The sequence below is a fragment of the Pogoniulus pusillus genome, chromosome 11 (assembly GCF_015220805.1).
Source record: "Pogoniulus pusillus isolate bPogPus1 chromosome 11, bPogPus1.pri, whole genome shotgun sequence".
Lineage (NCBI taxonomy): Eukaryota > Metazoa > Chordata > Aves > Piciformes > Lybiidae > Pogoniulus > Pogoniulus pusillus.
The window spans coordinates 18,486,898-18,503,739 of NC_087274.1; the positions used below are offsets into that span (position 1 = coordinate 18,486,898).

At 40.3% G+C, this 16,842-nt stretch overlaps 1 protein-coding gene across 1 annotated transcript in view; it reads left to right on the plus strand.

The window, feature by feature from the left end:
• The window catches only part of CCDC149 (coiled-coil domain containing 149), a 52,121-nt gene that overhangs the window by 22,005 nt on the left and 13,274 nt on the right, over positions 1 to 16,842 (plus strand). Inside the window, exons 5-11 of the mRNA XM_064151327.1 lie at positions 1,765 to 1,881; positions 3,333 to 3,505; positions 4,987 to 5,059; positions 6,314 to 6,398; positions 8,141 to 8,285; positions 14,162 to 14,238; positions 15,790 to 15,822. Of these exons, the coding sequence (XP_064007397.1) occupies positions 1,765 to 1,881; positions 3,333 to 3,505; positions 4,987 to 5,059; positions 6,314 to 6,398; positions 8,141 to 8,285; positions 14,162 to 14,238; positions 15,790 to 15,822 (703 nt within the window). The remainder of the gene's footprint in view (positions 1 to 1,764; positions 1,882 to 3,332; positions 3,506 to 4,986; positions 5,060 to 6,313; positions 6,399 to 8,140; positions 8,286 to 14,161; positions 14,239 to 15,789; positions 15,823 to 16,842) is intronic.

Here is a 16,842-nt window from a genome sequence, read left to right on the forward strand (position 1 = left end):
TATGTTTATAATGCTGGTTTTACTAGCTGCATTGGAATTTCTGAAGCATTCTCTTTGTAAGACTTCATACATTTTGGGCATTATTTTCCACCTCAAAATTAGTAGTAAATAAAGTGTTCTCTTTTTGTTGGCAGAGTGCTTGACCTTGCAAGTAATAATTGCTTGCAGTTATAATTGCATCTTATGCCTCACCCCCTCCTGGGCAGGAGAAGAGTTGGTCATAGTGCATGAGTCACACCAATTCCCAGCCCGGTGCTGAGCATAACGCGGTTTTGCTCTGCTGCAGGCTTTGGTAAAGTGTGCTTCCCCTTCCCGTTTCCAGCTTTCTGAGCAAGACTGAATCCTCAAAATGTTATTACATTATTTTTCTTACTGCCTTTCTCACTGGTAGGAGGTTCTAGAAATTAAATGAATCTGACTGAATTAAATCACATTACCATACCTTTTGTTCATCAGCCTTTTAGCATGTAAATAAACCCAGTCCTAAAGCTATGAAGCCATTCCAGGATTTGCTAGCTGCCTTTTTGACTTGTTTGTTTTGATAAAGAAATTAATAGGAATTATATATTCTAGGATCCTTTCAGCCCTGCTAACTGTGCAGTGGTTTGTACTTTCCCTGTGGGGATAGGGAAATGTAGTTTGCCAAAGCCAGTTACTTTTGGGGGCGCAGCTTCCCCCGCACAAGTGAACTCCTTATCAGAACAAGTTGTATGAGCTTCAGTGACTTGCACTGAACTGGAGCTGAAATAAGTGGGGAGGATGATTTTGGTGGCATGTCTTGCATCAGCAGGATTTTAATTGGCACATTGCAGCTATGGCGACTGGCATCACATAAATACCAAAGACAGATTTTAATGTACAGTCTTCTACTTCAGAAGATTGATTTTTTTTTCTAACTCTGTAATATAATGATGTACATTAATTCCTTGGTGCAGGCAAAGATATAGGGAAAGTCAGGCTGGTTATTGTGGTAGGTTGCTCTAGTGTCTGTAGAGTTCCTACAAATGAGGCCATGGGGAGGCAACACCTTTGCCTTGTTGTGCTCAGTATAAACAACTGTAAATGCTGCCTGCCTTAGAGACTGTTCTTTTGGTACTCCATAATTCTCGAAAGTTAGTTGCTTTTCGTTTGGATGCTGAACATAACTCTGTGTTAATTCAAGTCAAACTGTTTTCAGCAGTCACCAAGCTCATGATTTTGTTAGTTCTTTGAGTATTTTGGCCAAGTCGTCTTGTTGTTGTTGTCCCTTTTTCGTTTGTTTGATTTGTTTTTTTTGTTTTAACATGTCTTAAGTTTTGTGATTAGGTGGTGAAAAATGCACAGGCAAATGTATTAGCAGCTGTTAATGCAAATTCTATGCTGGTGCTCCTGAGGTTCTAAGTGGTATCAGTAAAGTAAAGCTGGACAAGCTACTTCATGCCTTTTTCTTCTTAACTAGAAAGAGTTTTCTGCTGCAGAGCATTTTAAGATTTACCCCAAAGAAGACTTTGACCACTTGTCTGTGTTTACCTGCTCTTACATCCTCTGCATACTCTGATGACTACTGTTGTAGGGTCTAATTCAGCTCCTCTTGCTGTTTGTCTGGAATTTTTCAGAGAACAAGACTGACCCCTAAGCTGAGAAAATTCCCACTGGTTGAAATAATACAGCTGCTTAGCCTGGAAGAGATGAAATCTATCACAGCTTTACTCTTTCTAATGCAGATGTACTCTGACGCTACAGCTTGTGTCCTGTTGCTCACCAAAGCTGGGTTTGTAATTGCAGCTCCTTCGAATGACAATAGCAAAGCAAAGACTTGGAGATGATGAAGTGGGAGCTCGCCACTTTGCAGCGCATGAACGGGAGGACCTTGTTCAACAACTGGAGAAGGCTCGAGAACAGGTAATAATTACATGGGCTTGTGCTGGGATGTTTAACAGAGCTAGTGTAGTAGCAAGGCCTGCTTCTATTGAGTTTGGAGAGCTGGTTACTGGTTAACATTGCAGCCAGTGGTGAAAGTGTTGGGTTTTTTAATTAAATGGTTCTTATTAAGAACTAACTGAAACATGCATACCTGATTAGAGAGTTTCCTAATCTCAAGAATTCCTTCTCTATTCTTTCTCCTCTTTTTATAACGTGCAGCAGCAACTTGTGACAATTGAATATTGTCAGTGAATATCAGTGAAAAAGACTCCTTAGTGAAAGCTGTTAAAAATATTTAGCTCAGTATATGGTGGCTGGTGCATGTCTTAAATATACTCTTTGATTCAGATTTTCCATAGAAATGTTGTTGGTCTCCCCTTCTTCCTACCTCTTAGCTATTTCTCTTCCCTTCTTTTGAAAAAATCTTGCAGCAGATCATTTTTCCCTACTTCCAGTTTACGTTAATACCATGTACATCCAGTTATCAGACCTTTCTCTGCTCTTTTCCTATTAATGATAGGCAGTTCTCTGGACAATTTTGAGGGTTTATACTCTCTGTTGTTCTCAGTCCCATTCCTACCAATATCAGCTTCCACCTGGAATGAGACATTCTGTCATCTAGGAGGAGGTGCCTGTTTCGTGGCTTCCAGCCTTCACTCAAGTGCAGTGCTACTTCAGAATGACTGCTGACTGCTCATGTTCTTCTCCCACTGTGATTCTTTGTGGTCTCAGTCCCCAAACTCATGCTCTCTCTCTTCATCCCCTGGCCTTTTTTAACATGCTCTTCTGCTCTATGTCCTGGCTTGTCAGTGTTTTCTGAGGTGCCATGGCAGATCTCTCAACTCATTTTAGACTTTTCTCACACTCTCCTTTTCTTCTTCTTGGAAGTCTGAAGTTAGTTGTCTTAGAGTATCTTTCATACTGGACTACTCCTTGATCTTTTTGCTTGATAGGAAAGCTCACCCTGTCAACTCTGTGCTGGCTTATTCTGTGCTTTACTGAGTTCTTTCTATTTTGTGGAACTTCATTGCTGAAACCCCCGTAATTAGTACAGGTTTCCCCCTATAGACTTTTTCTTCATCCTCCAAATTCAGCAAACTCTTTTTCAGTTGATTCCTAGAGTCATAGAAACTATGTTTTGAAGTCCCACTAGTACGTTTGTAGTAGAGTTACAGTATGAGTAAAGGTTTCTTTCCTTGTGTTTACATTTTAGTAGTTGTCTAGAAATTTTGCCAAACAAGTCTGAAGTGTTAAGTTAATTCAAATGAATGAAGTAAAAGACTGAAAGTAGTGGGGTTTGTGAACTTTGGAAAGATTTTGGACTGTCCAAAGCAAATTCTGTTCAGACTGCAGTGCTTGTTGCAGTTTTCAGTTTGGGTGCTAGGTAATCTTTTGTTTAAGGTAGTCCTACAACTCTGCTTTCTTCTCAGATCGAAGCTCTGAGATACGATCTTCAGGCTGCACTGGATGAGTTACAGGATGTGAAAGAGGAACGGTCTTTTTACCAAGATAAGTCTGACAGACTAAACCAGGAACTTAATCATGTCTTAGGAGGGCACGAAAACCGCATCATTGATGTGGATGCTCTGTGTATGGAGAACAGGTAAGTGCACTGCAAACCTTACTCTTTCCTTAGAGCAAGCAGTGTATTTCTTTAGCAGGAGCATCAGGAGGTCAGTCACACCAAAACATTAAACAAAACATATCCAAGAATAAAAGTGAAGAGATTTTGTGATTTATTTTTTGCTCTTTTGTTTGTACTCTAGCTGACAACCTAATAGCGTTGAGAAAGTTACGCTGCAGGAAATCACAGTGTTTTATTTGGCTGCAGAGATGTCAGTGATATTCTCATATAGAGATAAGCAAGAAAAAGGAAAAGAAGTGCAGACGTGTTTATTCCCATCACTGTATGGCACCAAAAGCACAAATATTAAAAACTGGTGTCTTCAGAAGCTCACAGTGAGCTGTGCTGGGCTAATCTTGGACTGCAAACAGGGACTTTGAGTACCCTGAGTTAACAGTTTTGGACATAATTCTCACTGCAGGGAGAGGCTGTCAACATGAAGTGATTGGCCAGCAAAAGTTGCTGGTGAAATCATCCGTGTAGATATTCTTGCCACTTCCTTGGGAAAAGAATGTGTTTTATGTTCTCTGCTAAGGACAAGAGAGAGTCACTGACAGGGCTATAGCAAGTACCTCCCTTAATGTCAACAATTACCTGAAAGTGAAATAGATCTTATAAGACACTTTCCATTTGCAGAGACTTACTCTTCAGGTAGGAGAGTCTGATACCAAAGGCGTTACTTCTCCCAGCAGCTCCAGATTTTTTTTTCTGGTTTGTGTGGCCTGAAGAGCTCTGTGTGAATCTAAGCCCCCTGCTCCCCTGACAGTAATATGATTTCTTTCTCTAAAATCGTTAAATTGTCACCAATGCTAATACAGCTGCAGTTGCACTACATGAAAGAGGATATTTTATAAACCCTTTATACATGAAAAAGATGTTTTCCAATGTGGAAATAGGCATCTAGTCTGAGTGCATAAACTCTCTCAGGAAGAACTGTACTATTTCAGTTAACTGTGTGCCGTTTTTCAACTACACTGTTAGATTTTCTGCTTTGTGATTGCTTTGTAATGAGAAGTGCCATGTAAGTGATGGATATTGCAATGCAGAAGTTCTGCATAGCTGAGTCTTGTGTTGACATATATACAAATCTTCATGTGTCCATCTCACAGACCTTCAAGTACAGAGGACACAAGGCAATGCTTCCTGACTGTTTCCTCTAGACATAAATACATCCTTTTAGCTCCCCTCCCCAAAAACCCGAGGACCTATATAAAATGGTTCTGCAGCATGCTTGACAAATCTAACGGAAGGGCAGCCTCCTTTTCTGATGCAATTTGTTTCCCTACTTAAAGTTTTATGGGGTCAAGAGCAGTAAGATTTTGTTACTTTATCCCTCACAGGACTGCAGAGGGGAAAGAACTCTCTGTAGTTCAAAGAGAGGACATGCCAAGTAGTACAGAGGAGCGCTTGAGGCAGTACTTGAAGGTAATATGAAGTAAAGGATTACATTTCGTTTTCAGGTATCTTCAAGAGAGATTAAAACAACTTCAAGAGGAAGTCAACCTTCTCAAGTGTAATATTACTAAATATAAGGTAAGATCTTCTCAGTATATCATCTAAACTCTGCTTGGAGGTTGTTGTTCCTTCTCATGTTCACGTGCACGTAAAGAACAGAATTGTGTCTTCAAAGCAAAATCTACCATTAACATTCTGACAGTGTTAGCGTGCATACATATGACATGCTCAGTCTTCCTTGCAGGCTTCTTAGCTGATGTGATACAAAGGAATACTCATCAAGAGTGTTTTGAAAAATTATTTAAGCACCTTTGTTAAAGTTCTGTGGGAGAACCCTCCTCCTGCTGGAGAAAGTGAGCAGCCTTCCAGCCTGCTGGGGGGTGAAAAGTAGCAGGTCAGGCAGTTCATGCTGAATGCTGCTGCATGCTGCTGCGCAGCCATCACAAGCAAGTTTTGGCTCCCTTTTCTACTCTTCCTTTGTGTGGCTTAATGACTGCTGAGTCTTCATTGCTCTTCCATTCCTGGGTTAAAGTATATGATGTTTTGCATGAAACCTTCAGGACTGAATCATGTGAGCAAAACATTCTTGCTCTTCTCAGAAGTTAAGCACTCTTATTTTCTTCTGCCAGTGATTCTGGGCTGTGGGAGGGCTACATGTCAAGGCATGAAGAGTGTTATATTAGGACTGTCACTAGGACTTCTTAACCATTTAGGCCACTGTGAGGCAGTCATATCACTAATTGCTTTTTGTGCACAAGCAAAGCTTCTCAAAATACCAAGTTTATTGTGGTGTCTGTTTGAACTTAGGACTTGGCTGTCTCAAAGTGTGAGTTAGTTTATTGGTGAGAACTGAGTGTCTTGGTGGTCTGGTGGATTTCACAGATACATAATTGTTTCAGAACAGCTGGACTTCTGTAGCAGGGTCATTCTGCTGCTAAATCATGAAAAATGGTAATTAATACTAAAAGGGCTTCTAGAAACTCTAGTAGAGGAGTTTGGGCTTTCCCTCTGAAGATTATCCACAAGACACTGCAGTATCTTTACTGGCACTCAGCAGATTATTGAAGAATAGGCAAATCTTCAAAATGCATTGGGGAAAGAGTATGGAAAGGCTATAGCAAAGTGATTGAAGTGAATCTTTGTAGCATTACATTCTTTGGCTGGAGAATAATGCTCCAGGAGAGTTGCGCTCCCAAAGGCTACTTACTAAGGGGTAAGCTCCAGGCCCTGCAGAGTTGTTCTGTAAACAAAATCCAGAGTTCCAGATTCTTTACTCCTGATGAAAAGATTTGTTGGCTGCAGTTTTTCTAACTGAGATATTTGTTTCCTTAGAATGCACTGGAGAGACGAAAAAATTCAAAGACTCACGGTAGATCCAGCAGCAGTGCTCTGACTGGAGTCCTGTCTGCAAAGCAAGGTATTGCACAAATGGAGCATGGTGTTGCTTATCCCATTGAATCCCTCCCATCTGACAACTAAATTGCAGTAACTCTTTCCACACCAACAAAATCAGGGTTTTTTTCTCTTTCCTGTTTATTTTATGTGCTAATTTTTGTCCTGTTTGTAGTTGACTTGACAATGTAAAATTTGCCTCTTGGGTACTGCTGCTCCTTTTGTTACTCATTTGCTATTCATTCTCTGCCCTGTCAGTTTTATCATTTTTTCTTTTTTAAAAAATCTCTAAACCCCTCTGCAACTTTGACCCTGACAAATCACTTCTTTATTCATCTCTTTTCTCTGCTAACAATGGCAATCACAATTCATATTTCAATGAAAAATAGACTGGGTGATAAAGGAGGGGCCCTACATCAGATTTTCTGTTGCTTTTCTTGGAAGCTTTTACATTCAGGGGTTTTGCAAGAAATCCTTTTGTTCCATGTTTCTTCATGGGTAGTAAAATGGAGTAATCTTTCCCCCCTCCAACAAAGAAAATATCAAGATTAGGAAAGAAAGGGGGAGAGAAAATTCTTTGAGCCAAAGAATATACCTGGCATCCTACTCTTTAGGTGTTGGTATACTCAACACACACACACAAACAAGATGATTAATATTTGTCATGGTAACTTGAAATATACTTCTCTGGTTTTGACTTTTCCTCTGTCCTCTTCTGCATGTACTTGCATGCAGATAGCTCTCTCTTTAGATATTGTGATGGTTTGGGGGTTACCCCGCCCCCCCACACTTTTGAATTTGCCCCAGCTAACTCAGACGGACCCTGGGAATATAGATGAAGCAATTTATTTACAGCTAGCAGAATTTACAAGCAGCTATTTACAATATATACACTTATATACAGTTATATACAGAAATATACAAAGGATAAACAATACAAAAGCACAACTCCCCTCCCAGAAACCTGAGTCCCCAGGAGGGGCTCTCAAACCACCCCAACACCTCCCCCCGGCCCTCTCAACCTTACCCCAGTTCTCAGGAAGAAAAGAGGTGCAGCCAAGAGGTTAGGGAGCAAGGTTAGTAGGAGCAGGGTTAATGAGATGTGACCAGGTCCAAGGCAAAAGCAAAAGTGAGTAACAAAATGGAGAATGTTTTCTTCTTCTTCCCAGAGTTCTCAGCGTAACTGTGAGAGAAGTTGACATCAATTGTTTTTCATTTCACTGCCCGTTATCTAGTTCTTTTACCAAAACATTTCAGCTTGCTTCAAACTAGCACAGATATATATAGATACAGGCAGATATAGAGTGTTACAAAAACTGATGCTAGCAAACCTCCTGATGTAGTTGAGAGGTATGGGCTCTAAGCTGCAGGGGAAACAGTCGTGGCTCTATTTTCACATCAGTCTTAAATAATTTGATGGATATAATAATTCTAAAAAATAATATGAAAACTTCCTTATAGGTTTATGTTTGAATGTAAGTGGGAGAGAAATGACAGTTTTGTACCAAGAAAGTCTAAATAAAAGAATTAATTTATTTCCTTGTGAAAAAAACCTGATTTTCCCCAAAGCAGAAATAAGTTAACATAAGATGTGTGTGCCACCATCTTTGTGTCAGCTAGAGTTTGTATTTTTGGTCTTTTGGATTTGTTTGTTAATTGAAGCAAAAAAAACATATAGTGAAAATAGTTCTTTACCTTTAAGTCAATGTTTGTGTCACATCTTTGTGCATGAGAAGCCAAAACTCATTTCTGTTTTTAACATTGTAGTCCAAGAACTGCTGTCGGAGGATCATGGATGTAGCCTACCAGCCACACCACAGTCCATTTCAGATCTCAAATCACTGGCCACTGCATTGCTGGAAACTATCCATGAAAAAAATATGGTCATACAACACCAAAGGCAAACCAACAAGTAGGTAGCTTGACTTCTGAGTAAAACAGAGCTTAACAAGCTTTGCAAGGGTCATGGTTTTGGGGGAGTTTCAAGGAAACTGGAAGGAAGTTCCATTTCCACAGAGAATTACTGTTGTTGTTAACCGGTGGATTCTTTAGTTAACAAATTATGCATGTGTTCAGAGAAAAATCACTTTTTTCAAAACAAAGTTTGGGGCTAACAGAGACCTGTCCACCTCCGGTTGATAAGGATTGATTTACAACAAACCATAATAACACAGGGGTGCTCCTAGCAGGTATTCACAGAATTGACAGGGTTGGAACGGACCTCAAGGATTGTCTAATTCCAACCTCCCTGCCACAGGCAGGGACACCTTCTACTAGGTCAGGTTGCCCAGGGCCATGTCCAGCCTGGCCTTAAAAAGATTCAGAGATGAGGCTTCTCCACCTCCCTGGGCAACCTGTTCCACTATCTAACCACCCTCATGGTGGTTAGACATGGTTCCTAATGTTTAATCTTTAGGGAGGGCTGAAAAGAAGCTGCTGGGAAGAAGGGCACCCTTAAACTGGAAGGTAATTGGTTAATGTGGGAATTTGCTAATGAACACTGGTGAGAGTAATAAATATTGCATTAGGAGAGGATCTGAAGAGCTTCAGCGTAACAGTTGTCACAGGCTAGTGGCCTGTGTCACACATGATAGCTGTTGCTCCTGTTGTTACTTTCTCAGAAGTTGTAGGAGATAAGCACTGCTGGATTGCTCTTGTATGATGACTTAAAAAAATCTGAACCAAACTTTCAAAGAGAATTTGTTTACTCTTAGCTGCTCTACTCATCAGAAGAATTCTTTGTGTCTTGTGCAGCTCCTATCATGGCAGAATATAATAATCTTTGACACACTTTATGACATTCTGCTGTTATTGTCCTTATGTAGTACAAAAATCAGAACTAGGAAGTGTTGCTTGATTCTGTGCTCAGGTTTTTTTCACTTTTTTTTTTTTTTAAATACTGAGTCACTACTGGTAATCAGAGGTTATTCAGGCTTCTCAAAAGCACATCAGGACCAGATGCCAGAAAGAGCCAGACATCTTTCTTGAAAGGAAGGAGTGATACTGATGTTAGCTGTATTACACTAGAATAGATGATTCATTTTGAAAATTGATAACTCTGATACTAGGCAGACTCCATTGCATAATTCTTAGTGGTGTGGCAACAGAAATGGAGAAGCAGTTTATAGCCACTCTTAATACTGTTGAGAAAGCAAATGCCTAATCAGCTAAAGGGAGACTAAAGCTGTGAAAATGTAACCCAGATCTAACTGATAGCAGTTCAGTCAATTCCTGTCTGTTAAGTGTGCCATGTAGTGCAAGAGGACTTTATGCACTGAGCAGTGCTAATGAAGGGCTAACACCTACTTACTTCTCTCTTCCTTCTAGTGTAAAATCAGAAGGGAAACGTTCAGACAACACCTTTGTTATTCCAGGGACGTGGATGCATCCTGTATCATTACCTAGCCTTCAAGATTCAATACTCTTGTCTATAACCACAGCAAACTTTTCTTAATGTTGCATCTCCCTTTGGTCAGTGCACTCTTGAGTCTCTCAAGGTACTGGTGTACTGATGCCTTTACTTTCTACTACCAGTCTCTGTTTTCAGGTACAGAGTGTGGGGTTTCTGGAGAAAACCCTTCACAAGGACATAAGGATTCTTTTGTTTGTGTGCCAACTGTTCATATATAGCTACAAAGTAGAGATTGGATGCCTGCATAAAGCAGTGTTTTATGTCCAACAGAACATCAGGTCTTAGAGGGAGATCATAGTCCACATCTCTCCCAGATCAGGAGTATGCTCTGATCTGCAGAGTTGTATCCAATGCAGGATGCTTCTGGGAAAAAAAAATCCTGGGCAAGTGGAGAGCCTCAGCAACAGTCCTGTGTGAGATACTCATTTTCTTTGTCACCTCTGGCTTTAGTTGGATTATAGAAACGTTTAAGAAGCTTGGAGGAATGGGAACTACTTCAAGTAGAAATACTTGAGATACAAAAGAGTTAAAATTAGAAAGGAAAATGCAGGTGAGACATCAGGGAAATACTTCCTTTACTGGAGGGGCATTTGCTGGTTAGTGGAACTACTTATTAGACAGGTAAAAAGTTAGAAAAAAAGACTACTGACTTCTGAAAATGAGGAGTCAACTGCTTGCCTCTTGGAGAAGGTCAGAGGTGAGGGTGAGGTCCCCAAACTGGTACTAATAGCAGATGCATTCTTTTGTTGAAGACATTTCTTCAGTCAAAGTAGAGAGCTGAGAAGAATGTGGGCCTGGAGAGAGTTGTAATGATGAAAGGGTTTTCATAAATTAGAAAGCAGAAGTCTTCTTTACCCCTCTGCCCTGGTTGCCTGGCTTTCACTGGGCAAAGAGCATGCTTGGGGAACAGTCTGTGAGACTTTTCTGTGAAGAAAGTGAGATTTCTTGGCAAAAGAATGTGAGATTGAGGTGGTGGCTTCAGGGAAGAAGTTTTGCTTGTGGTATTTGATAGACAATTGAATTAGTGACTCTATTATCAGTAAATAAGGCTTTTCAGACAGCATGAACTTATTTTCCTCTAAACTTCTACTCTGAAGTCAAAACCTCTTTGTTAATTGCAGATTGATAGGCAGCTATCTAAGTTTGCAATAGCAGAATGGGTAGATTTGCTTATTCACTGAAGCAACAAGTAGACAATGGATTCTGAGCATAGATTAGAAATTGACTGTGTTGTTGACTCTACTGTTATAGTCTTGTTAAAAATACCCATTGCAACTTGCTGTTGGCATAGCCACGCTATTATTATTGTCCCATTTCTAACTACGTGTTGTGGTAGAAGGAGCTGTGGGAGTATGTGCTTAGGGACAAGCAGGGAAAATCCAGCCTTGATTTTTTTCAATCCCACTTAAGAAAAAAAAAAAAAGAAAAGAAGACTATTTAAGTTATTTGGGAAGAAAACAAAGAAAGCAGACAACTCCCCAGGTGATTTCTAGCTGCTGTGGCTGAGTCTAAGTAATGCCCTGTGTTTTTCCTGGCAAACGCATTAGCTTAATTTGAACAGGCAGTTGTAAATGAATTCTGTATGAAGTAATATGTTGTGAGATTAAGTAGTTATATAAATGCAAAAATAAACAGTCCTAACCCTGCCTGGCAAGCTGATAAAAATATTTTTTCTTTGCTAGCAATAAACTGTTTATTAGAAGTATTTTTTAGTGCAGTTTGTTTCTGAAATTGCTAGCACCCATGCAAGCCAGATTGGTGTAGAAGTTGCTCTGCTGCTTGGACATGTCACACTCATTTTTAACTTGTGCAAGCTCGGTCATGACCAAGGATGTGACAAAAAGGATCACATCAGCCTGTAACTGAGTACATTTGCATGTCATGTAGAGAACAAGATTTGTGACCATGGCTGACCCTACTGGCAGACATTTGGGTGATTGTATGAAGGTATGTGTCTTCTGTAGGAAGCCAGGGAAACTCCACATCCTTCAGCTGACTGTTAGTGGGGCCTTAGGCAGGGAGATGGGAACAGGCAGTCTATGCATAGAGGAGATCTTAAAAGTTGCTCTGTATCTGTCTCCATCTGTGGTTCTGTACTGCAGAGGTGTGTTGCTGGGTGTTAGGCCACCGTACACTGGGATATGAAAATGAAGTTATTAAGGCTGAGTCTCTCATACCAGATGGAAGCACAGAATCATAGAGTGCTAGGAGTTGGAAGGGACCTCCAGAGATCAGTGAGTGCAAACTTCTGCAAACAGGATCGCTTAGGGCAGATCACAGAATTAACCAAGTTGGAAATCATCAAGTCCAGCCTATCACCTAACACTTTCTAATTAACTAAACCATGGCACCAAGTGCTTCATGTAACCTCCTCTTAAACACCCCCAGGGATGGTGACTCCAGCACCTCCCCGGGCAGCCCATTCCAATGCCAATCACTCTTCTGTGAAGAACTTCTTCCTAACATCCAGCCTAAACCTGCCCTGGCACAGCTTGAGGCTGTGTCCTCTTGTTCTGTCCCAAGGTGCCTGAGAGAAGAGACCAACCTCTGTCTGGATACAACCTCCCTTCAGGTAGTTTTAGAGAGCAATGAGGTCTGCCCTGAGCTTCATCTTCCCCAGGCTGAATAACCCCAGCTCCCTCAGCCCCTCCTTGTAGGGCTGTGCTCCAGCCCCCTCACCAGCCTTGGTGCTCTTCAAACAGGAATGCATGCAGGCAGTTTTTGAAGATCTCTACAGAAGGACTCTCCACATCCTCTTGGGGAAGCCTGTTCCGGTGCTTCATCATCCTTATAAAAAAAAGCTTTTTCTCATGTTGAGATGGAATTTCCTATGCTTGAGTTTACACCCATTGCCCCTCAGCCTGTCACTGGGCATCACTGAAGCATTCTGCAAGTGAAATCTGGGATTGAAGAATTTTGATTGTAATTGGAAAGGATGGTAATAGATCCATGCTAACCTTGGTAACTTATTCGCTTACTGAGTTTCATTGGGGGAGTAAACACAACTGCTCCCGTATGTCTTCTGCTTAGAAATGTGCTGGACTGTTTGCCTTTTAGTTGATGCACTGATGTACCTCTCAGTGCTTTCTTTGATATTTAATATAAACCTTCTTTTTCTCTTTTTCATTCTTTTTCTCATCTTGATATTTTTGTAATCTTTAAAATGCTTACAGGCTTTTATTGTGCCATGGCAAAGCCCTCACAGTGGAGATTTCAAAAATGCTTAGTCCTTGTTAATCAATTTTTCTAGCCCCTTTGATATCTGCTGGGTTTGCTATCTTCACTTCCTGCCTGCATTCTGCCATCTTGTCAGTAATGACATTCCCATTATGCTCAAATGTCTGCAGCACAAAACCTTGCTGGAGAGCACCCAGTGCAGTATTACAGAGCTCTGGTGAGCGTGGGGAGATAGTGTTGCCTTGCTGTGTTGTGATATGCTGCTTCTCAGCATTCAGTTCAAATTTAACTGACTTATCCTGTTGCTGTAATTTGATGAGTAAAACTTGCTGTCCATTATCTCTTCTGTCATGTTTAGAGCTGCTGCTTCGTCTGGGTTTCTCACTCGAGTTTTGTTTGGGATTTATTTAAAGGCTTCTGACTCTAGGAGACTTGCTGTGCCCATGAGAGAAATGCTTTCAAAAATTCATTGGGGAGAAAAAAAAAGCTTTCTTTGCAAGATAGAAATCTTTCATTTGATCTGAGGAGAGAATTAAGACTGAAAGTTAAATCCTGCAGGAGAGGTAGCTGCAAATACTATTTGTATAGGAATCAGATACAAAAGATGACCCAAGAAATGCAGTGAAAGCTAAGAGTGGGTGGTAAAGGCACTAAAGAACTTGAAGCTTTTTAGTAAAATAGAAAGTAGAATTCAGCAGTGAAAGAAAAGATGTAGTGGAGAATATATTCCTTGCCATTTTAAGCAATCTTGGAGATAGAGAATCACAGAATTATTGAGGCTGGAATAGACCTCTGAGATCATCTGGTCCAGCCTAAGACCTAACAGCACCACATCGACTAGACCATGTCACTAAGTGCCACATCCAAGCTTCCCTTAAACACTTCCCAGGGATGGTGGCTCCACCTCATCCCCGGGCAGTGTATTCCAGTGTCTAAAAACACCTCTGTGAATAAAGAAGTAGGCCAGAATTGTGTCTTAGAGCTGCAAAATCAATCTGGATCTTGTTTTGAGTTTTCTTTATTTTGTCTGCATAGCTTTTACCTCTGGTTTTAGCTCTAGTTAAGTAACAAGTTAAAAATGTGACTATAGTCATGTAAGCAAGTAGGCTTTGGTTAACTTAATGTATAAGGAATCTCATCTCTAACTCTTCCGCCGTCTTGGTTTTGGTTTTGTGTTTTGCTTTGTTTTCTTCCCTCAGAATTCTAGGTAATCGTGTGGCAGAACTAGAAAAGAAATTAAGAACGTTGGAAATTGCTGGCTTGTGGAGTCTCCCAGGTTAGTCAACTTCCAGCTAACAATTTGCATTATTTAGTTTTTAAGGCTGTATTTACATTTAAGCAAAGCTTGGCTATAATTATTTTTTTATGACAGTTAATTTGCAAATCTGCTCCTCAGCACATTTGTGAAATTAGAAACCTCTAATAAATGTTAAGTGGAAACAAAAAAAATCAGTGCTCTTTAAACTCTTAAGTCAAATATGTGTACTGGAAAAAAAACAAAGCTGTAAATACTGGAAATAATCAAACCATCTCTTTAGTCTGCAGGCAAAAAAGATAAAAGGAGCTGTTTTATTTAAGCAGTTGTATAAAATGATACTGAGGATATTGACCATTATGGGGTTTAACAAATGTTATTTATTGTTTTTTGTACTTCTTCTAACTTCCATGGATTTTCTCACTGTATTTTTAATGTTTTTCTGTAGAATCATAAACTCTTGAGAAATTGGAAATGTAAATGATCTTAAATTTTCTAGTCCATCTCTCCAGAACAAGCCTATTCCCTGTAGCATCTTAAGTATTGTATTTGGGTTTGAATTACTCAAGTAATGGGAGATTAATCTGCTTCCTAATAGACCTGGCTGTTAGGAAAATGTGCAATATTTAATTTACATTTACTTTTTGCTTCTTTTCTTCCCATTACACCTAATTGTGTCTTCTTTAACCACTGTAAATTATGCTACTCCATTGTTGGTGTTTGCCTCATTAGGCTGTGTTGTTTATGGCTTCCTCTCGCTGCTGCTGGGGGTGGGAGATAGTGCAGTTGCAGCTTCTAGTTTTTGGGCTCTGTGTTTCTAGCACCTGACCCTTCCTATCTAGAGGAAAACATTTAACAGAGCTGAAGACCTTGTGACAAATCTGTGCTGTTCAGCTGTTTGGCCTCAGACGGTGTATTCCCATTTCAGCTTGCCCATTGTAAACATTCTCTATATCACCTTTCTGACACTGGCTCTCATCTTAAAGCTTTCCAGAACTGAAGGTCCCAAATTGGTTTCCATGAGTTACTCTTGATTTAATCACCTAACGTACATGATGTACCTCCTGCATTTCTTTCCTCTCACATTCTCCAGGAAGGGAGCCTGGGAGGTCATCTTGTCCAACCCCCCTTCAGTGAGAATTTTGACCATGAATGTCTCCAGGAATAGGGCCTCAATCACATTTCTAGGCAACCTGTTCCAGTATTTGACCACTCCCATCATAAACAACTTCCTCCTTATGTGTAAATTAAATCTGCCCTAGTCTAAAACCACTGCAAAACCATCTGGTTTGAAAGATGCAGATGAAACTCTTTTCTTAAGACCTTGCTAATGCACTTTTGTACATAAGTGTGTCATGCACTCACCCCAGGCTTATTTTTTTTCCAAATGAATATTCCCTGAAATTCATACCCTAATAACTGCAGCCTTTCTCATCTTTGCAAAATATATTAAAACCAAAATGGAACACTGGGAACTTCTTGCACCATTGTTCATCTCTGTAGGTAAGACTTCTAATGAATGTGCCTACAATAACAACTGTCTCTTTCCTTCCTTTCTTCTGCTGCCTGAAGGCCTGAGCTACAATGTCTCAGTGGGATTTGGGAGTAGGTTCTGCTTAACGTCTATTTCTAGTAACTGATTTTAGCAGTACGTTAAATATTGTCACTAAATGTAAATAAACAGAACTGTTACCTGAATGGTTTTATATCTGGCTGATGAAGATGTTGAGTCGGAGTGAGTTAGATGACCATGAAAGGAAAAGAGGCTGCTCTGCATGACAGCTTCCTTACATTAAGGAAAATAGTAAGAAAGGATGCTCTTAAGTAGTTGTAAAGGCATTTTACACTGGAGTGTGAGGTCTTGAGCCTGAAGGTTTGTTGATTCATAGAATCATAGAATGGTAGAATGATTTAAGTTGGAAGTGACCTCAAAGATCATCTAGTTCCAACCTTTCACCATAGACAGGGACACCTCCCATTAGAACAGGTTGCTCAAGGCCTCTTCCAACCTGGCCTTGAACTCCTCTGGGGGGGAGCATCCACAGCCTCCCTGGGCAACTTCCCTACCTTTTAAATCAAGAGTCCACTTCTGTTTTCCAGTGCACTCTATAATCACAAGGTAGTCAGAAAGGGCCCTCCAACACCTGGTGGGTCACCAGTTTTCAGTGTGGAAAGCTTCTGCTCCATAAAACAGTAGCATGTAACAAATAGGAACTACCACAGTGAACACTGCAGCTGAGTGCTGGCTTTAATGAGGGGCAGAAGACAAAGGCTATCTCATCTAGTCAGTCTTCAGTCCAGACAGGGAGGGTATGTGTGTGGAAAAGTATTATTTAATTTTGAGTTGAACTTGGAAAAAAAAAAAGCAGAGGAAAGCTGTTGTTCAATCTAGCACTGAAAGAAACACACATTATAAATTGCAGGGTTTTAATTTGAAGTTAATGTTCCTACTTAGGCATCATTGTCCATATAACATTCCTTAACATCCGCTATCACCATGATATTAATATCTTCCAAATGGTGTTAATAAACAATGTTAATAAACTTAATCCTACTGAGAAAAGAGCTTGATGGCTCCTGATTTCTTTTAGGTGACATTTGTCAGCTGCTTTTTGAGCAGCAGTG